This window comes from Nerophis lumbriciformis, linkage group LG22 (assembly GCF_033978685.3).
Source record: "Nerophis lumbriciformis linkage group LG22, RoL_Nlum_v2.1, whole genome shotgun sequence".
NCBI classification, from domain to species: Eukaryota; Metazoa; Chordata; class Actinopteri; order Syngnathiformes; family Syngnathidae; genus Nerophis; species Nerophis lumbriciformis.
Window position 1 is genome coordinate 10,914,493 of NC_084569.2, and position 23,575 is coordinate 10,938,067.

Consider the following 23,575-nt stretch of genomic DNA (forward strand, 5'->3'; position numbering starts at 1 on the left):
TCAGTTTTTACAGTGCACAAGTGATGATCAAAAACTTGGTCCCCAGTTTACTGTACTGTGCCAACTGTACTACTATATGAGTATGTATTTTCTATTGTTTCATTGAAAATAAAACAGCAAAGTCCATTTGGCTGTCATCTGTTTTAATTACCGTATTTTTCGGACTATAAGTCGCAGTTTTTTTCATAGTTTGGCCGGGCTCCAGTGCGATTTATATATGTTTTTTTTCCTTCTTTATGATACATTTTCGGCAGGTGCGACTTATACTCCGGTGCAACTTATACTCCGAAAAATACGGTATGAGTCATGATTTTTTTTTTCAGCTAACCTCAATGAACCCAAAAAATACCTTAAAATAAGTATATTCTCACTAATAACAAGTTCACTTTTCTTGGTAGAAATTTTTGCTCAATATGTTGAAAAATATTCTTAAATTAAGCAAATGCTAGTGCCATTATTTTGACATAATGATATGCGCCTGGCATAATTTTTTTTTTCATGCTTGAAATAAGAAATTATTACTTTAAAAAAGTAGTTTTATACTCGTGAGTGTTGATGACACAGCTTTGCAACAGTTGATATTCTAGTTTCAAGCATGTTTTACTCAATATAGGTCATCAAATCTCAGCAACAAGCTGTAATATCTTACTGAGATCATTTAGGACCAAAACCCTTAAAACAAGTAAAACACTCTAACATAAAATCGCTTAGTAATAGAATTATCTTATCAGACAGAAAATAAGCAAATATCACCCTTATTTGAGAGATTTAATCTTACTTACCGTATTTTTCGGACTATAAGTAAGTAAGAGACTAGACGTATAAGATTTCATGGGATTTAGCGATTAGGAGTGACAGATTGTTTGGTAAACGTATAGCATGTTCTATATGTTATAGTTATTTGAATGACTCTTACCATAATATGTTACGTTAACATACCAGTTGGTTATTTATGCCTCATATAACGTACACTTATTCAGCCTGTTGTTCACTATTCTTTATTTATTTTAAATTGCCTTTCAAATGTCTATTCTTGCTGTTGGCTTTTATCAAATACATTTCCCCCAAAAATGCGACTTATACTCCAGTGCGACTTATATATGTTTTTTTTCCTTCTTTATTATGCATTTTCGGCCGGTGCGACTTATACTCCGAAAAATACGGTAGATTTCAGTTTTTGCAGTGCACAAATGATGATCAAAAACTTGGTCCCCCATTCCAAATGATTACCAGTATGTGTGTTTGTGCGTGTGTGTGTGTGTGTGTGTGTGTGTGTGTGTGTGCATGCTTTTTCCCCCTCCCCCAGCAGTGTTAGATGTCTCACTTTTTTTTTGCCCGTGAAACAATGCCTGTGCCGGTTCCTGAAAAGACGGGGAGGGGGGGAGGGTGGAACTGGAGTGTTGTGGTGGGCTAAAATGACCTCCGGTCTCCGTGCAGCCTCGCGTCTTAATTAATGAAATCCACAGAGAGGGCAAACAGGCCTACAATAACACAGGAGGGGATGCTTTCTGAGGAGGGTAACGGGGTGATAATTACACCAAGGCGCCCTCACCTCTTCTTTTTTTTCTTTCCCCTACCTCTTTTCCCACATCCCTCATTTGTCTCGTTCTCTATCTTTTTGCTGTCATGATTAATAAGCAAGCGCGTTTATGCCAATTCATCTACAAGGGAAGGAGGGGGGAATCCTTTTGTTGGAAAGAGAGCTGTTTGGCAAGTCTTTATCCAACCCAGAGAGGGATTTTTTTTTTTTTTTTTTTTTGCTGTGACGACTGATGGCGTAATCCCTTTTCACAGCAATGGTCTGGCCGTGCCCGATAATGCCGGCCCGCTCAATTTCAGCATGCCCTCCACCGGGGCGGCACGGCATGGCTCACTCAGCCATTAATCCGGGCCAGGACAACAAGAGAAGATGCTGCCGTTCCCGCTCTCGCTGCAGGCGAGGCAAAAAAGAGGGTTAGCGGCGCTGACTGCTGACTGCTGACTGCACAGCGGCTTCCTCTCCTTCCACAATAAACAAGTCAGCGGTGACGGAGGAGATTTCTCTAAGCGTATACGGGCTGAACTAACGTATCCTTGGGAGGGCATCTCCAGACGCTCTAGAAAGGTATTCCTCTGGCTTGAAAGGAGCCTAATGATAAGTAGGACACAGAAAGGCACTAAAGTTCAGCGGGATATTTTGGGCTATGCTTGCGTATTAGAGATGTCCGATAATGGCTTTTTTGCCGATATCCAATATTGTCCAACTCTTAATTACCGATTCCGATATCAACCGATATCGATATATACAGTGGTGGAATTAACACATGATTATGCCTAATTTTGTTGTGATGCATTAAACAATGTAACAAGGTTTTCCAAAATAAATCAACTCAAGTTATGGAAAAAAATGCCAACATGGCACTGCCATATTTATTATTGAAGTCACAAAGTCCATTCTTTTTTTTAACATGCCTCAAAACAGCAGCTTGGAATTTAGGACATGCTCTCCCTGAGAGAACATGAGGAGGTTGAGCTGGGCGGGGTTGAGGTGTGTGTGTGTGGGGGGGGGGGGGGGGGGGGTAGTTGAACCCTACGGGTTAAGAATGTGATGGCACTTCAAGTTCATGCAGGTGGACGAATACTTTTGGCAATATAGTGTATATACATATATATATACACACATATATATATATATATATATATATATATATATATATATATATATATATATATATATATATTAGGGCTGCAACTATCGATTAATTTGATAATCGATTAATCTGTCGATTATTACTTCGATTAATCGATTAATAATCGGACAAAAGAGACAAACTACATTTCTATCCTATCCAGTATTTTTTTGGAGAAAAAAAAACAGCATACTGGCACCATACTTATTTTGATTATTGTTTCTCAGCTGTTTGTAAATGTTGCAGTTTATAAATAAAGGTTTATTTAAAAAAAAAAAAAAAAATTAAAATTTTTTTTTTTAAAAAAAGCCTCTGCGCATGCGCATAGCATAGATCCAACGAATCGATGACTAAATTAATCGGCAACTATTTTTATAATCGATTTTAATCAATTTAATCGATTAGTTGTTGCAGCCCTAATATATATATATATATATATATATATATATATATATATATATATATATATATATATATATATATATATATATATATACAGTATATATATGTATATATATGTATATATATATATATATATATGTATGTGTGGGAAAAAAAATCACAAGACTATTTCATCTCTACAGGCCTGTTTCATGAGGGGGTTCCCTCAATCATCAGGAGATTTTAATGGGAGCATTCACATACCATGGTTTATATAGGGCACAGAGTGGGTGGGTACAGGCTGGTGTAGGGGCATGGTGATTGGCTCATGTGTTACCTAGGAGGTGTTTCCGTCTGTGGCGGCATGCTGATACAATTTCGCTGCGCTTGTTGAGGGATGACAGGTCTGGACGGTAAATAATAAACAGTTTCTCTTTCAAGCATAGGTTGCATCTTTTATTACCACTATTGTAAGGTGTGCTGGATGCAAGAATTTGCCATGTTATTGAATATTCAACATTATTGTCTTTGAGGTCCCAAATGTGTTTGCTGAGTTCTGTAGTATTTCGCAAGTTTTTGTTCCTGAAAGAAGCCTTGTGATTGTTCCATCTGGTTTTGAATTCTCCCTCGGTTAATCCTACATATGTGTCGGATGTGTTAATGTCCTTGCGTATTACCTTAGATTGGTAGACAACTGATGTTTGTAAGCACCCCTAAGGTAATACGCAAGGACATTGACACATCCGACACATATGTAGGATTAACCGAGGGAGAATTCAAAACCAGATGGAACAATCACAAGGCTTCTTTCAGGAACAAAAACCTGCGAAATACCACAGAACTCAGCAAACACATTTGGGACCTCAAAGACAATAATGTTGAATGTTCAATAACATGGCAAATGCTTGCATCCAGCACACCTTACAATAGTGGTAATAAAAGATGCAACTTATGCTTGAAAGAGAAACTGTTTATTATTTACCGTCCAGACCTGTCATCCCTCAACAAGCGCAGCGAAATTGTAACAGCATGCCGCCATAGACGGAAACACCTCCTAGGTAACACATGAGCCAATCACCACGCCCCTACGCCAGCCTGTACCCACCCACTCTGTGCCCTATATAAACCATGGTATGCGAATGCTCCCATTAAAATCTCCTGATGATTGAGGGTACCCCCCCTCATGAAACAGGCCTGTAGAGATGAAATAGTCTTGTGATTTTTTTCCCCACACATACATATATTGCGCTCTACTACGGTATCGAGCACTATTTTTTGGATAACCTTATTAAGACATATATATATATATATATATATATATATATATATATATATACATATATATATATACATATATATATATATATATATATATATATATATATATATATATATATATATATATATATATATATATATATATATATATATACAGCCTGGCCCCCGGCCAAAATGTTTTAACCCAATGTGGCCCCCGAGTCAAAAAGTTTGGGGACCCCCGTTATATATTCTCAATGGAACATTTCAAATTTTGGTGTTGTTTACTGCCGTCATATTGCAGTCTCCGCGTATCTCTTATGCAAGACTGCCATCCACTGGTCACACTTATCATGACACCATGTACCAAATAAAAATTGCTTCGAGGTCGGTAAGCACAACCAGAATTACGCCGTACATTAGGCGCACCGGGTTATAAGGCGCGCTGTCGAGTTTTGAGAAAATGAAAGGATTTTAAGTGCGCCTTATAGTCCGAAAAAAACGGTACATGTGATTTTCTATTTTTTTTCATTTTTTATAAATTTTGCAAAAAATGTTAAAAAAATTGTGGGTATTGGGGTATTGTCTGTAGAATTTTGAGGCCCAAAATGGATTTATTCCATTTATGTTACAAAACAGAATGTGGCAAAAGTAAATACTGTATCTTTCTTGACTTTAGGTTCCGCTCTCCATCACTGATCACATATCCTGTTAAACACATCGGCATGTTAAACACAATCGCTGTTACGTTTCTAAGAGACGTAACATATGTAGCGAGAGGAGAGGAGGAGCTGGCCGGGTCTGCCCGTCAGGTCGGCTAATTGAGAAAAAGTGACAGAAGCATCGAGACGCCGAAAGGGAGGGGAGCAGATGAAAGGTGTGAGGAGGAGGAGGAGGAGGGGCAGCATGGCGGTGCATCTCCTCAGGTTTGACTAATTGAAAGGAAAGGATGCAGGACGGCACATGAGAGCGAGGGAGGGTTGGGCGGGGGCTGAAAGAGGAAAGAGATGTTTGTATGCGAGGGAGTTTAAATCCCACAAAGGGAACGCGAGCGAGCTAAAAGATGGACAGCTGAAGATAGGTTTGGAAAGGCGGAACAAATGCGAGTGGATTAGACAGGTTGTGTACGTATGGGAGGGTATGGCGCTCTGCTCCGCTCTGGCATAAACAAACAGGTCATTTGGATCACATCCAGCTGGCCTGAAGCCTTTTTTTCTTCTCCATTTTTTCTTAATTGATTGAAATGCACATTTATTGTTTTGTTCCTTTTTTTTTTTTTTTTACCACCATTACATATACTGTGGCCATCCATCCGCATTTTACATGAACGTGTGAGTTAAAACATAAAATAGCAATTCCACACAGTGAATAAATCATAATCCCGGAAGATTTTTTTCCATTTTTGGAAAAGTAGAAATGTTATTAAAAATAATGTTGAACTCCTGCTGTGACGTAAACATTTTTTTTTCTTTCTCCTGATTTTTCACAGATTTTTCTTTTTTGACCTATCGTATTTTCCGGACTATAAGGCGCACTTAAAATCATTTTTTGTTCTCAAAACTCGAACAGTGCGTCTTATAACCCGGTGCGCCTAATGTAAGGAATACGTTTGGTTGAGCTTACCCACCTCTGTCATGTCTGTGTGATCAGGTTTTATTTTTGGACTTTTTGTGCACTTTTGTTTTGTTTTGTCACCATAGTTACCCATTAGTTTCACCTGTCATGTCACGCACCTGTTTTGAGTCACGCACCTGTTGTTAATCATGTCCATAGTATTTAAGTTCATTCATTTTCTGTTGTTCGTCCTGACGACCTCACACCACATTTATGTTCTGTCCATTTTTTCATGTCCATGTTCACGCTGCTCCTTTTTTGTCCATGCCAAGTAAGTTTTCTTTATTCAAGCCATAGTTTGCAAGTTTTGTTTAATTGTTCATAGTTTATTCTCCGCCACTGTGCGCGCCTTTTGTTTGATCCTTTTTTTTGTATTTATAGTTAATAAATAAATCATGTACCTTAATTCCCGTCTCGCCCGTGCCAACTTTCCGTTGCATCCTGGAAAAGCACACACCCCGGACCAAGTCATGACAACCTCGAAGCTGTCACGTGGGTGCAAGGTTCGTTCCCCCGGGATGCAAACGGACCACTCCGGACAGGACGTGCGGGTAGGAACATGATTTATTTGTCCAAATCAAACAAGCACCAAAAACGGAAAACAAGCAAGAGGAAAAACATGCCGATCGCACTGGACGCTAAAGCTAAAACTTGGCACACTGCAAAAACTGAAATCTAAGCAAGATTAAATATCTCAAATAAGGGTGATATTTGCTTATTTTCTGTCTGATAAGATAATTCATCTCACTAAGCAGATTTTATGTGAGGGTTTTTTACTTGTTTTAAGTGTTTTGGTCCTAAATGATCTCAGTAAGATATTACAGCTTGTTACTGATATTTTATGACCTATATAATAATAATGTAAACTCGCTACACCGGTATGTTTTAGCGCTTTCATGGCGAGTTTACTGACAGATATAAGTAAGAACTTCACGCTACTTTATATTAGAAATGGCAACAGCATAGGATGAATGTCTCATAACAAGAAGATAGAGAAATAGAAGAAGCTTATCAACTATGGTGTCCCCACGGATTACAAAGGTATAGGGGCGGTATAGCTCGGTTGATAAAGCGGCCGTGCCAGCAACTTGAGGGTTGCAGGTTCGATCCCCGCTTCCGCCATCCTAGTCACTGCCGTTGTGTCCTTGGGCAAAGACACTTTACCCACCTGCTCCCAGTGCCACCCACACTGGTTTAAATGTAACTTAGATATTGGGTTTCACTATGTAAAGCGCTTTGAGTCACCAGAGAAAAGCGCTGTATAAATATAATTCACTTCATTTATTTATATAATTTATTATTTATTTCACTTCACAATTTTTCATGATTTATGCAGATCCCAAATACACATCAGCAGGCACCAGAAGGTAAGAAAAGGTGCTTTTGCATAATATTGCGAAACAAAACGCCAGATAATATGTCTTACCTTATACACACACCATAATAATACTCTTATGTTTAATGCACCGACAATCCATCAAGCGGTGCGGCTTCATAGCTTACCAAAGTCCTACTAAAACATTTTGATAGATTTTTGAGCGCTGTGTGTAATGTTCTATATTTTCAATGGCACATATAAAATGTTGGTGTTGTTTACTTGAGACCCATCATAGTGCAGTCTACACCTATCTCTTATGTTTGACTGCCATCTACTGGTCACACTTATCATTACACCATGTACCAAATAAAATAGCGTCTGTCCTGATCCGTGGCCCGGATCATGTTTTTGTTGTATTCTGTTAGTTTTGGACTCCCTTAGTTCCTGTTTTTGTGCACTCTTGTTTGCTTTTAGTTACCATGGGTGCTTATTGTTTCCACCTGTCTCTGATGAGTGTTCAAAAACAAGAAAATACAAAAATTAGGGGTATTTTATTTGAACTAAGCAAAATGATCTGCCAATAGAACAAGAAAATTTGGCTTGTCAAGACTTTCCAAAACAAGTAAAATTAGCTAACGTCAATGAACCCAAAGATACCTTAAAATAAGTATATTCTCACTAATAACAAGTGCACTTTTCTTGGTAGAAAAAAAAAGAAGACATTTTTGCTCAATATGTTGAAAAATATTCTTAAATTAAGTAAATGCTAGTGCCATTATCTTGACATAATTATATCATGATTTTTATTTTATTTTTTACATGCTTGAAATAAGAAATTATTACTTTAAAAAAGTAGTTGTATACTTGTGAGTGTTGATGACACAGCTTTGCAACACTTGATATTCTAGTTTCAAGCACGTTTTGTCATGTCTGTGTGATCATGTTTTGTCTTTGTCATGTTTTGTTTAGTTATTGGACTCTTTAGTTTCTGGCTTTTCACTCCCTTGTCTTGTTTCCATGATTACCCATTAGTTTCACCTGTTCCACGTTTGGACTCACTCTTGTTTATCACCATAGCAACCCATTAGTTTTCACCTGTCACGTCACGCACCTGTTTCACGTTTTGAGTCACGCACCTGTTTTCGTTAATCATGTCTGTAGTATTTAAGTTCAGTGTTTTCAGTTTGTCTTTCCGGTGACATCCCCACATTTATGCTCTGCACATTTCTGACTCGTTTTTCATGTCCATCGTTCACGCTGCCCCTTTTTGTCCATGCCAAGTACGTTTTGTTTATTATTGCCACAGTTAGTTTGTTGTTCATAGTTTTTGCCTTTGTGCAAGCTTTTGGTTTCATAGTTTGTTCTCCGCCATTGTGCGCGCCTTTTGTTTACTTCCTTGTTTTGTATTTATAGTGTTTAAATAAAAATGTACTTACATTCCCGTCTCGCCCGAGCCAACGAGCAAACACCCAGGACCAAGTCATGACATGTTTTACTCAATATAGGTCATCAAATCTTAGCAACAAGCTGTAATATCTTACTGAGATCATTTAGGACCAAAACACTTAAAACAAGTAAAACACTCTAACATAAAATCTGCTTAGTGAGAAGAATTATCTTATCAGACAGAAAATAAGCAAATATCACCCTTATTTGAGATATTTAATCTCACTTAGATGTCAGTTTTTGCAGTGCATGTAACTCGACGAGTTCAACTGAATTGAGAAGGAAAAATAACACTACAGACTTTGTTTTGGGGGGCGATGGAAACGCCTCCGAGATGAGAACAAGAAGTGGGAACACTCGCAATGAATCAAGCGGTGCCGCTAATATGAATGATTTTTTTTCCGGCAAATTCCAAAAGCTCAAAACTGGGCCGCTTTTGCTTGTTTTCTTTATTTATGTGCTTCACAACCACAACAAAGAAGTCGTTACAGTCAGCCAGCATATTTTATCGGGCCGCGCAACCCCCGCTAGCCAACTTATGATTGGCACAGGCGTCCTGTTTGAGGAACCGCGACCAGAAAAGATAAAGTTTATGTCGTGTGTTCCATCTTGAATCACAAATTGGACAAAATTCAATTGCGACTTTTACGCCCGTTGGCCGGTTTTTCTAGCAGGCCTAAGCAACCAATGAGCAAACATAAATATATATTTCATGTTTTATGCACATTGGGTCCATATTTCAGACACACAACTATTCCTATTATAGGTTTTTATTTATCTTTACTTTATAACTCTAACTTGCTTTCTTGTTGCTCATGTTCTGACTCTTGACTCTGTTTTTAATAAGTAGGCAGTCGAAAACATTGGAGTTTAAAACATTTTTGGCAAGCACATCTGCACTTCATGGCATCATACCATGTCTCTAAATTCAAAGTACCATACTGGCCTGACTATAAGACAACCCGCCCGAGTCCAAATCGTGTTTTAATCATGTTTGTAACAACTGCACTTGCAATAAAATCAGAATAACATACTTCTTAACTGCCTGATTGTTGTTGGCGAACTTGCGAACAACCTTTGAGACACTTTTTGTCATCTCTCCATGTGTGAGTGACGGGAAGAAAAACGTTGACTCGCATGGTAAAGAGTTGTTTAGCGCCACCGGTTGGTTGCATGAATAAATCTCTCGAATATAAGACCACCCGATCCGTCTTTTTCAGCCATATACCGTATTTTTAGGACAATAGCGCACTTAAAATCCTTTAATTTGATCAAAACTCGCCTTATAACCCGGTGCGCCTAATGTACGGAATGATTCTGATTTGCTTACCGACCTCGAAGCGATTTTATTTGGTACATGGTGAAATGATAAGTGTGAACAGTAGATGGCAGTCAAACATAAGAGATATGCGTAGACTGCAATATGACAGCAGTAAACAACACCAAAACTTTAATAGTTGCTATTGCATAACATTGCGAAACAAAATGCCAGATAATATGTCTTACCTTATACACACACCATAATAATACTCCTATGTTGATGCACAGTACAATCCATGAAGCGGTGCGGCTTCATAGCTTACCTAAGTCGTACTAAATGTGTATAATGTGTAATATTCTATACCAGGGGTGCCCAAACTTTTTGACTCGGGAGCCACATTGGGTTAAAAAAATTTGGCCGGGGGCCGATCTGTATATCACTGCAAAAACTGAAATCTAAGTAAGAATAAATCACTAAGCAGATTTTATGTTTGAGTGTTTTACTTGTTTTAAGTGTTTTGGTCCTAAATGATCTCAGTAAGATATTACAGCTTGTTGCTGAGATTTGATGAGCTATATTGAGTAAAACATGCTTGAAACTAGAATATCAACTGTTGCAAAGCTGTGTCATCAACACTCACAAGTATAAAACTGCTTTTTTAAAGTAATAATTTCTTACTGCAAGCATGAAAAAAAAAAAAATCATGATGCTAAGCGCATATCATTATGTCAAGATAATGGCACTAGCATTTGCTTAATTTAAGAATATTTTTCAACATATTGAGCAAAAAGGTCTTTTTTTTTCTACCAATAAAAGTGCACTTGTTATTAGTGAGAATATACTTATTTTAAGGTATTTTTTGGGTTCATTGAGGTTAGCTAATTTCACTTGTTTTGGAAAGTCTTGACAAGCCAAATTTTCTTGTTCTGTTGGCAGATAATTTTGCTTAATTCAAATAAAATACCTCTAATTTATTTGTATTTTTTTTCTTGTTTTTGAACACTAACTTTTTGCAGTGCACACAACGACGCATCCAGGAGCGACTGTCAGAAAGTGGCTTGAAGATGATCTGTAAAACATTTTGACCAAAGAACCACCATTACCGTATTTTTCGGACTATAAGTCGCAGTTTTTTTCATAGTTTGGCCGGGGGTGCGACTTATACTCAGGAGCGGCTTATGTGTGAAATTATTAACACATTAGCGTAAAATATCAGATAATATTATATAGCTCATTCACGTAAGAGACTAGACGTATAAGATTTCATGGGATTTAGCGTTTAGGAGTGACAGATTGTTTGGTAAACGTATAGCATGTTCTATATGTTATAGTTATTTGAATGACTCTTACCATAATATGTTACGTTAACATACCAGTTGGTTATTTATGCCTCATATAACGTACACTTATTCAGCCTGTTGTTCACTATTCTTTATTTATTTTAAATTGCCTTTCAAATGTCTATTCTTGGTGTTGGCTTTTATCAAATAAATTTCCCCAAAAAATGCGACTTATACTCCAGTGCGACTTATATATGTTTTTTTCCTTCTTTATTATGCATTTTCGGCCGGTGCGCCTTATACTCCGGAGCGACTTATACTCTGAAAAATAGGGTACTGTAACGTATTATTTTCGGGTCTCCCTATGTCTAGTATTAAAAGGGTCCTCTCCAAGGTTTCTCATAGTCATTCACATTGACATCCCACTGGGTTGTGAGTTTTTCCTTGCCCTTATGTGGGCTCTGAACCGAGGATGTCGTCGTGGCTTGTGCAGCCCTTTGAGACACTTGTGATTTAGGGCTATATGAATAAACATTGATTTATTGATTGATTGAAAAAGAAACATATGTTTTAATGTACCGTAAGATTTTTTTGTTAAAACAAAGACAATAATGTGATTTATTGTGGTCCCTTTTATTTAGAAAAGTACCGAAAAGTATCCAAATAATTTTGGTACCGGTACCAAAATATTGGTATTGGGGCAACACTACCATAGACACAGAAATGAAAGTTAACGTGTCATGGCGGTATTGTAGCGATAAAAAGAGGTGCACAAGGAATGATTACCATATTTTTCGCAGTATAAGTCGCTCCGGAGTATAAGTCGCACCGGCCGAAAATGCATAATAAAGAAGGAAAAAAACATATATAAGTCGCATTTTTGGGGGAAATGTATTTGATAAAAGCCAACACCAAGAATAGACATTTGAAAGGCAATTTAAAATTAAAGCTGCAAGCAGCATTGGTCGGGCCTGCATATTTGGCAGGTGCTAATCCTAAGTGTCCCAATACTTGTGTCAAGTTTTAGTCCCAAGTGTCCCAATACTTTTGTCCAGTGTAAGTGTCCCAATACTTTTGTCAAGTGGTAGTCCCAAGTGTCCCAATACTTTTGTCCAGTTTATTCCCAAGTGTCCCAATACTTTTGTCAAGTTGTAGTCCTAAGTGTCCCAATACTTTTGTCCAGTGTAGGTGTCCCAATACTTTTGTCCAGAGGTAGTCCTAAGTGTCCCAATACTTTTGTCAAGTTTAGGCGTAAGTGTCCCAATACTTTTATCCAGTGTAAGTGTCCCAATACTTTTGTACAGTGGTAGTCCTAAGTGTCACAATACTTTTGTCCAGTGGTAGTCCTAAGTGTCCCAATACTTTTGTCTACTTTTAGTCCGAAGTGTCCCAATACTTTTGTCTACTTTTAGTCCGAAGTGTCCCAATACTTTTGTTCAGTGGTAGTCCTAAGTGTCCCAATACTTTTGTCAAGTTGTAGCCCTAAGTGTCCCAATACTTTTCTCCAGTGTAAGTGTCCCAATACTTTTGTCCAGTGTAAGTGTCCCAATACTTTTATCCAGTTTTCGTCCTAAGCGTCCCAATACTTTTGTCCAGTGGTAGTCCTAAGTGTCCCAAAACTTTTGTCCAATTTTAGTCCTAAGTGTCCCAATACTTAGGACACTTAGTTTTGTCATTTTTTTCTTCCGAGGAGCAGTTTTTTCTGCTTTTTATTCAAAAATTGCGCTAGAGCGCAATTTTGAGATTTGGGGTTAGTTTTTTTTATTAGATCGCAATTTTTGCCAGTCCTGACGTGTGCGTTTAGTTTGGTGAGTTTTGAAGCATGTTAAGGGGGTCAAATTACAGCTCAAAGAGGCAAAAGTGACTGTTTTTAGTACTTTTTTGTCTTGAAGGGGGAATTGCCAACTTCCTGTTGATTTTTGCCCGAAGAAATTAATTAATAAAAAGTAGGTCTAAGTGAGACCTACATACAGGTTTTTTGTTACATGTCTTTACGACATTTGTACTGGGAGTTAGAGGCAGTTTTCTTTCTAGGGGGCGCTAGAGCGCAATTTTGAGTTTTGGGGTTTGATTTTTTTACCAAAGAGTTTTGTTCGCGTTTATTGAAGCATGTTAAGGGGGTCAAATTACAGCGCAAAGCTGCGGAATAATAATAATAATAAAGAAAGAATAAAACCTTACAAATTCAATAGGTCCTTATGTCCCATTGCATAAGGACTCCCTTTGGGAGTCCTTATACAATGGGCCATGCGGGCCCTAATAAATAAAGAATAGTGAACAACAGGCTGAATAAGTGTACGTTATATGAGGCATAAATAACCAACTGAGAAGGTGCCTGGTATGTTAACGTCCAGTGCGATTTATATATGTTTTTTTCCTTCTTTAATATGCATTTTCGGCCGGAGCGACTTATACTCCGAAAAATACGGTACATGTTATGTAGACCACAAGGAAGTGTTTAACATTTAGAAAAATAAATAAATAATATGACTCCTTTAATGCACCTTTTGTATGAAAATAGACCTGACTAAACCCGCTCATCAGCAGTGCGCCTTATAATCCGGTGCGCCCTATAGTCCCGAAAATAGTAAAAAAGTATACAGGTTAGTATGGTTGTTAAAGGCTCCTAAAGCGAGCTCACATTTGAATAAAAAGACACTATAATAAATAATTTAAAAAAAAAGAAGGGAGCAATCCAGGGAATATCTTTAAAGTGCCTTCTCTGCTGCTGGTGGAGGTCTTGCCCGTACCCGCAGAGCGCAGGCATCATTGCGGGTAATTGTTCCGCTCGTTCTGACGACTTGCTTTTTATGCAAAACAGGCACACACAAAAAAAAAAGACAATATGCAATTATCTTGAGGAGAGAACAGCTGAATGTGGTTGATGAACAGTCTGGATTCAATCATACCCTTAGTGCGTTATATGCTATTAAACCGCAATACGGATAATGGCCTCCATTGCCTACTGAGTAATAATCCTACTCATAATCGCCTCCATTACTTTTATTAGGCTTGGCATTGTTATCATCACTCTTATTAATATTAGTCTGCTTTTCCACAGGAATCCAAAGTCTTGGACAGTCAAACTGGTGGAAAGGAACACTGATGTTCATTTTGAGGGAAAATGTTTTGGAGCGTGCGCTTTATGCGTAACTATAGCATCAACTCTTTTGGCTCCAAACGCCGGCGTAGTGGTTTGAACACACAAAGGAATCCAGTAAGGCATGACGTCACTTCTCTTATGAGTAAATAAATACAGTTAAAACAACTGTGACTACTCATTTGATGAAGTACCGTATTTTCCACACTATAAGGCGCACCTTCAATGAATGGCCTATTTTAAAACGTTGTTCATATATAAGGCGCACCGCATTATAAGGCGCATAGAATAGACGCTACAGTAAGGCATGACGTCACTTCTCTTATGAGTAAATAAATACAGTTAAAACAACTGTGAATACTCATTTGATGAAGTACCGTATTTTCCACACTATAAGGCGCACCTTCAATGAATGGCCTATTTTAAAACTTTGTTCATATATAAGGCGCACCGCATTATAAGGCGCATAGAATAGACGCTACAGTAAGGCATGACGCCACTTCTCTTATGAGTAAATAAATACAGTTAAAACAACTGTGAATACTCATTTGATGAAGTACCGTATTTTCCACACTATAAGGCGCACCTTCAATGAATGGCCTATTTTAAAACGTTGTTCATATATAAGGCGCACCGCATTATAAGGCGCATAGAATGGACGCTACAGTAAGGCATGACGTCACTTCTCTTATGAGTAAATAAATACAGTTAAAACAACTGTGAATACTCATTTGATGAAGTACCGTATTTTCCACACTATAAAGCGCACCGGATTATAAGGCGCACCATCAATGAATGGCCTATTTTAAAACTTTGTTCATATATAAGGCGCACCGCATTATAAGGCGCATAGAATAGACGCTACAGTAAGGCATGACGTCACTTCTCTTATGAGTAAATAAATACAGTTAAAACAACTGTGAATACTCATTTGATGAAGTACCGTATTTTCCACACTATAAGGCGCACCGGATTATAAGGCGCACCATCAATGAATGGCCTATTTTAAAACGTTGTTCATATATAAGGCGCACCGCATTATAAGGCGCATAGAATAGACGCTACAGTAAGGCATGACGTCACTTCTCTTATGAGTAAATGAATACAGTTAAAACAACTGTGAATACTCATTTGATGAAGTACCGTATTTTCCACACTATAAGGCGCACCGGATTATAAGGCGCACCATCAATGAATGGCCTATTTTAAAACGTTGTTCATATATAAGGCGCACCGCATTATAAGGCGCACTGTCAGCTTTTGAGAAAATCTGAGGTTTTTAGGTGCGCCTTATAGTGCGAAAAATACGGTATTTAACAGTATTTTCTGGGCTATAGGGCGCACCGCCGATAATGGTCTATTTTTGATCTTTTTTCATGTATAAAGCGCACCGGATTATAAGGCGCACCGTCATCTTTTGAGAAAATCTGAGGTTTTAAGTTGCGCCTTATAGTGCGGAAAATACGGTATTTAACAGTATTTTCTGGACCATAGGGCGCATCGCCGATGAATGGTCTATTTTTGATCTTTTTTCATGTATAAGGCGCACCGGATTATAAGGCGCATTTAAAGGAGTCCTATTATTAGGGCCCGCATGGCCCATTGTATAAGGACTCCCAAAGGGAGTCCTTATGCAATGGGACATAAGGACCTATTGAATTTGTAAGGTTTTATTCTTTATTATTATTATTATTCCGCAACTTTGCGCTGTAATTTGACCCCCTTAACATACTTCAAAACTCACCAAATTTTACACACACATCAGTAATATATACGGCAAAACTTTTTAATCAAAAAACCAAAACTCAAAATTGCGCTCTAGCGCCCCCTAGGAAAAAAAAAAACTAGACTGCCTGTAACTCCCACTAGGAAGGTCGGAGAGACATGAAACAAAAACCTTTATGTAGGTCTGACTTAGACCTAGATATCATTATTATTATTATTTGCTAAATGTAAAACACTTCCTTGTGGTCGACACTGCAAAAACTGAAATTTAAGTAAGATTTAATATCTCAAATAAGGGTGATATTTTCTTATTTTCTGTCTGATAAGATCATTCTTCTCACTAAGCAGATTTTATGTTAGTGTTTTACTTGTTTTAAGGGGTTTTGGTCCTAAATGATCTCAGTAAGATATTACAGCTTGTTGCTGAGATTTGATGACCTATATTGAGTAAAACATGCTTGAAACTAGAATATCAACTGTTGCAAAGCTGTGTCATCAACACTCACAAGTATAAAACTGCTTTTTTAAAGTAATATTTTGCATGTTAAAAAAAAAATCATGATTTTGACACAATTGTGTCTCATAATTAAAACAGATGACAGCCAAATGAACTTTGCTGTTTTATTTTCAATGAAACAATAGAAAATACGTACTCATATAGTAGGACAGTTGGCACAGTACAGTAAACTGACAGTTAATATTTCAACATTTGACATTTCTAACAATTTTGAACAGAAATAGTTCATGCACATTCAGATAAATTCTTCAAAATTACAATTTAAAAAAATTTGGCCAGGGGCCGGGCTGTATATATGCGCACTAATTGACTGAAAGAGCACGCACTTGGCACGATTATGTCATGTTATCGATGGAAAAATGCATTTTTAGACAATATGATTTGTCTGAGCGGCTAGTAGACGCCGAGAGTAAAAAGCGGTTGTCTTGTTGCCTTTCCATTAAGAACAATAAATTAGTTTTTAGTATAAAATTGCTGGTTTCAAGCACATATCATTATGTCAAGATAATGGCACTAGCATTTACTTCATTTAAGAATATTTTTCAACATATTGAGTAAAAAAGTCTGATATTTTTATTTTCTACCAAGAAAAGTGCACTTGTTATTAGTGAGAATATACTTATTTTAAGGTAGTTTTGGGTTTATTGAGGTTAGCTAATTTTACTTGTTTTGGAAAGTCTTGACAAGCCAAAGTTTCTTGTTCTATTGGCAGATAATTTAGCTTAGTTCAAATAAAATACCCCTCATTTTTGTATTTTTTTTTTTCTTGTTTTTGAACACTAACTTTTTGCAGTGTAACTCAAGATGTCATTTCTCTTATGAGTAAATAAATACAGTTAAAACAACGTTTAATACTCAATTCATTAAGTATATTACCGGATTTCCGGACCATAGGGTGCACCGGATTAGAAGGCGCACCGCCGATGAATGGTCTATTTTTGATATTTTTTCATATATAAGGCTCACCGGATTATAGGGCGCATAAAAGGAGTCATATTATTATTATTTTTTTCTAAATGTAAAAGACTTCCTTGTGGTCTACATAACATGCAATGGTGGTTCTTTGGTCAAAATGGTGCATGGATTATGTTTTACAGATCATCTTCAAACCACAGAAGAAGTGTCAAAAGATGGCGCTAACTGATTTAATGACATTCAGACTTTACCTAAATCAATAACGGAGCACTATCTCATCATCCGGAAACAACAACAACACCGGAATTGTGTCCCATGAAACACTGTCCGATCGGAACTCTCTAATAACTAAAGTTCCTTGGGTGAATAATGTAAACTCACTACACCGGTATGTTTTAGCGCTTTCATGGCGAGTTTACTGACAGATATAAGTAAGAACTTTACACTACTTTATATTAGAAATGGCAACAGCGGAGGATGAATGTTCCATAACAAGAAAACATAGAGGAAAATAAGAAACTTATCAACTATAGTACCGTCACGGACTACAAAGGCGGACGCGCACAATTTTTCAGGATCTTCAAGCCACAGAAGAAGTGTCAAAAGATGGCGCTAACTGATTTAATGACATTAAGACTTTACCTAAATCAATAACGGAGCAGCATCTCCTCATCCGGAAACAACAACAACACCGGAAATGTGTCCCGTGAAAAACCGTCCGACCGGAACTCTCTAATAACTAAAGTTCCTTGGGTGAATAATGTATACTCACTGCACCGGTATGTTTTAGTGCTTTCATGGCGAGTTTACTGAGAGATATAAGTAAGAACTTTACACTACTTTATATTAGAAATGGCAACAGCGGAGGATGAATGTTCCATAACAAGAAAACATAGAGGAAAATAAGAAATTTATCAACTATAGTACCGTCACGGACTACAAAGGCGGACGCGCACAATTTTTCAGGATTTACGCAGATCCCAAATATAGATCTTCAAGCCACGGAAGAAGTGTCAAAAGATGGCGCTAACTGATTTAATGACATTCAGACTTACAACAACACCGGAATTGTGTCCCGTGAAAAACCGTCCGACCGGAACTCTCTAATAACTAAAGTTCCTTAGGTGAATAATGTAAACTCACTACACCGGTATGTTTTAGCGCTTTCATGGCGAGTTTACTGACAGATATAAGTAAGAACTTTATACTACTTTATATTAGAAATGGCAACAGCGGAGGATGAATGTTCCATAACAAGAAAAAATAGAGGAAAATAAGAAACTTATCAACTATAGTACCGTCACGGACTACAAAGGAGGACGCGCACAATTTTTCAGGATTTACGCAGATCCCAAATACAGATCTTCAAGCCACGGAAGACGTGTCAAAAGATGGCGCTAACTGATTTAATGACATTCAGACTTTACCTAAATCAATAACGGAGCAGCATCTCCTCATCCGGAAACAACAACAACACCGGAAATGTGTCCCGTGGAACCCCCCCCCGCACCCCCACCTCAACCGGAGGGAGGTGGTAGCAGGGGTGTATAATGTAGCCCGGAAGAGTCAGGGCTGCATGGGATTCTGGGTATTTGTTCTGTTATGTTTATAATGTGTTAAGTTGCAGATGTTCTCCCGAAATGTGTTTGTCATTCTTGTTTGGTTTTGGTTCAAAGTGTGGCGCATAATTAGTAAGAATGTTAAAGTTGTTTTATACGGCCACCGTCAGTGTAACCTGTGCGGCTGTTGACCAAGTATGCATTGCTGTCACTTGCGTGTGCAAGTAGAAGATGCATATAACAAAAGGCAGGGCTGGCACGCTGTTTGTACAGATTGTAGAGGGCGCTAAATGCTGCACCATCATGGTCTAATCTCTTACGTGAATGAGCTAAATAATATTATCTGATATTTTACGCTAATGTGTTAATAATTTCACACATAAGTCGCTCCTGAGTATAAGTCGCACCCCCGGCCAAACTATGAAAAAAACTGCGACTTATAGCCGGAAAAATACGGTATATCCAGGCTGCTCAGTTCAAAATCAATAATAAAAGAACAACATAATCAACAGCACTTTGCTCTGTTTTGACGTGAAAAGACTGACCTCCCAGGAAGACAGAGTAATCCACCCTCTGGCAATGATTTCAATCAAAGTTGTTGTTTTGTTTTTTTAGTAGTAGTTGTTCTTTTTCTCAACTTGCATGCGTACATTCTAAAACTAAAAGTTAAAATGTTATTTATATTCTTTATTGCATTTGAACAAATGGACTACTCTTGAAGCTTTTGGTCTTAAAAAAAAAAAAGAAAAAAAAAAAAGAAAGGCAAGCATGTGTGTTTTCATTCACTGTGCACGTGTCACATGTGTGTGACCATGTTTTAGGGAGGCAACACCAGCTGAACGCTCTACAATCACAACAACTTTTTTATTATTATTTTTTTTATTTTTTTTTACTGGCCCCGGATTTACGCCTCCTGTGACATTCCAGCTGACAAGAGGACCACAAAGATTCCCTGGCTGAACTTTTGACTCGGCCAGAAAAAACTGTGGCACGAGCTTTTCCTGTTGCAAACATGATGGAGCTATTTTGGTGGCTGAAATGTAAGGGTGGGTGCCTGATGGTTCCAAGATGTGCTTTTGATGGAAAGCTCGCCAAAGAAGAACCATAACAATACCAAAGCCAGCCAGGATTAGAACATCAGATGGGAGGAAGGTCCTTAGGGGTGCATTGTCATACTACACCATTCGTACAATGAGACTTGTGCACACTCTTCTAGTCCACACTGAGCTTGCGGTATTTTTTGGTTTTAATATGGTTTCTGTAAGAGGACAAACACGACACAAACCTTCCTAACTGTTAAAAATCCCACTGTTTACATTAAACATGCTTCACTGATGAGAGTATTTGGTGAGCGCTGTTTTGTCCTACTATTTTCGGCGGTCCTTGAACTCATTGTAGTTTGTTTACATGTACAACTTTCTCCGATCTGCCACAGAAAGACGTGTTTTATGCCACTCCTTCTTTGTCTCATTTTGTCCACCAAACTTTTTATACTGTGCGTGAATGCACAAAGGTGAGCTTTGTTGATATTATGGACTTGTTGGAGTGCTCATCGGGCATAGTTGGTCAGTGCATGACTGCAAGCTAATCGATGCTAACATGCTAGTTAGGCTAGCTGTATGTACATGTTGCATCAATATGCCTCGTTTTGTAGGTATATTTGAGCTCATTTAATTTCCTTTACTATCCTATGTGTATTTAATTTATATTTGCATGTTTCATGACACGTTATCTGTATGTAATATTGGCTACATTTCTGATAGTTGTTTGTGTGCCATGTTGTTCCAGACCACAGCAAACGTTAAAGATTGTAATAAATCCACAAAAAGAAGACAGTCTGCTGTTTTCTTTAACTTGGACACACACATCTATACCTTTGGCCATTCTGAGCCAGTAATTTCCAGGAGTTATCTCACCCTCTGAGAAGTTGTACTAATGTTTTACAATTTTGCAAAAATGTGTAGAATTAATATGACATTTTAAGCATTTCTATCAAGGGAAATTTGCGTCATCCTGCGACACATAGTAATGTTGATTAATTAATCTAATTAAGACACTTATATCATGTGTTGCCTACATTATAACACTTAAGTTATTACACTTTGCGGCTTCAGACAGATTATTTTCTTGTATTTTTGATCCAATATGGCTCTTTCAAAATGTTGGGTTGCCGACACCTGGACTAGTAGGTAACAATCAACGTAATGGGCACTATTGTTGTAAGTTGATCTATTTTTCTTTCTTTTTTTCTTCTTATTATGCAGAGGAAATAATTGCACCACCCAAACTAGCCACCGGTTGTGCGGCTACGCTCGTCCAAGTGTGCAGTGAGATACCTTCATGGGAATGGGAGAACCATATTTGCGAGACGCCGGCATGGGGTCCACCTCGGAAGAAGTTTGTTTACATGTACAACTTCCTCCAATCTGCCACAGAAAGACGTGTTTTATGCCACTCCTTCTTTGTCTCATTTTGTCCACCAAACTTTTTATACTGTGCGTGAATGCACAAAGCTGAGCTTTGTTGATGTTATGGACTTGTTGGAGTGCTCATCAGGCATATTTGGTCAGTGCATGACTGCAAGCTAATCGATGCTAACATGCTGGTTAGGCTAGCTGTATGTACATGTTGCATCATTATGCCTCGTTTCTAGGTATATTTGAGCTAATTTAATTTCCTTTACTGTCTTATGTGTATTTAATTCATATGTGCATGTCTCATGACACATTATCTGTATGTAATATTGGCTGCATTTCCGATAGTTGTTTGTGTGCCATGTTGTTCCAGACCACAGCAAACGTTAAAGATTGTAATAAATCCACAATAAGACAGTGTGCCATTTCCTTTAACTTGGACACACACATCTATACCTTTGGCCAGTCTGAGCCAGTAATTTCCAGGAGTTATCTCACCCTCTGAGAAGTTGTACTAATGTTTTACAATTTTGCAAAAATGTGTAGAATAAATATGACATTTTAAACATTTCTATCAAGGGAAATTTGCGTCATCCTGCGACACATAGTAATTTTGATTAATTAATCTAATTAAGACACTTATATCATGTGTTGCCTACATTATAACACTTAAGTTATTACACTTTGCGGCTTCAGACGGATTATTTTCTTGTATTTTTGATCCAATATGGCTCTTTCAAAATGTTGGGTTGCCGACACCTGGACAAGTAGGTAACAATCAACGTAATGGGCACCATTGTTGTAAGTTGATCTATTTTTCTTTCTTTTTTTCTCTTATTATGCAGAGGAAATAATTGCACCACCCAAACTAGCCACCGGTTGTGCGGCTACGCTCGTCCAAGTGTGCGGTGAGATACCTTCATGGGAATGGGAGAACCATATTTGCGAAGCGCCGGAATGGGGTCCACCTCGGAAGGAGTTTGTTTACATGTACAACTTCCTCCAATCTGCCACAGATAGATGTGTTTTATGCCACTCCTTCTTTGTCTCATTTTGTCCACCAAACTTTTTATACTGTGCGTGAATGCACATAGGTGAGCTTTGTTGATATTATGGACTTGTTGGAGTGCTCATCAGGCATAGTTGGTCAGTGCATGACTGCAAGCTAATCGATGCTAACATGCTAGTTAGGCTAGCTGTATGTACATGTTGCATCATTATGCCTCGTTTTGTAGGTATATTTCAGCTCATTTAATTTCCTTTACTGTCCTATGTGTATTTAATTTATATTTGCATGCCTCATGACACATTATCTGTATGTAATTATGTCTGCATTTCCGATAGTTGTATGTGTGCCATGTTGTTCCAGACTGCAGCAAACGTTAAAGATTGTAATAAATCCACAAGAAGAAGACAATCTGCCGTTTCCTTGAACTTGGACACACACATCTATACCTTTAGCCTTTCTGAGCCAGTAATTTCCAGGTGTTATCTCACCCTCTGAGAAGTTTTACTAATGTTTTACAATTTTGCAAAAATGTGTAGAATTAATATGACATTTTAAGCATTTCTATCAAGGGAAATTTGCGTCATCCTGCAACACATAGTCATTTTGATAGTAGAATATTATAGCTAATTAAGACACTTACATCATGTGTTGCCTACATTATAACACTTAAGTTATTGCACTTTGCGGCTTCAGCCAGATTATTTTCTTGTACTTTTGGTCCAATATGGCTCTTTCAAAATGTTGGGTTGGCACTGCACCACCCAAACTAGCCACCCGTTGTGCGGTTACGCTCGTCCAAGTGTGCAATGAGATACCTTCATGGGAATGGGAGAACCATATTTGCGAGGCGCCGGAATGGGGTCCACCTCGGAAGGAGGGCGAGGAAGGCGAGGAGGGCGGCCGGGAATGGTGCGACGGGTGCGACGGCGGTGAGCCCAGACTACTGGCCAGGAAGGTCCCCATGAAGGAGGCGGAGGAGTTTCCCATCAATCCACTTCCTGCGAGGTGGAGAGAAAACACGGTTAGAAAACACAAACAATGACACGTTGATTCAAAAAGCGTTTCCGGAATCATTAAACTCGAAATTTTGAATGCTGCCCCTGGGAGGGG

General features: G+C 38.1%; 1 protein-coding gene across 5 annotated transcripts in view; it reads right to left on the bottom strand.

The window, feature by feature from the left end:
* Positions 1–23,575, bottom strand: part of bahcc1a (BAH domain and coiled-coil containing 1a) — a 252,607-nt gene that overhangs the window by 74,369 nt on the left and 154,663 nt on the right. For 4 of the 5 annotated variants that reach the window (XM_072915666.1, XM_072915667.1, XM_072915668.1 and 1 more), the window contains exon 3: positions 23,281–23,463. In XM_072915666.1, coding sequence (XP_072771767.1) covers positions 23,281–23,463 — 183 coding nt within the window. Of the gene's footprint in view, positions 1–22,373; positions 22,425–23,280; positions 23,464–23,575 lie in introns of all 5 variants that reach the window. The other variant, XM_072915665.1, reaches the window with a different exon arrangement.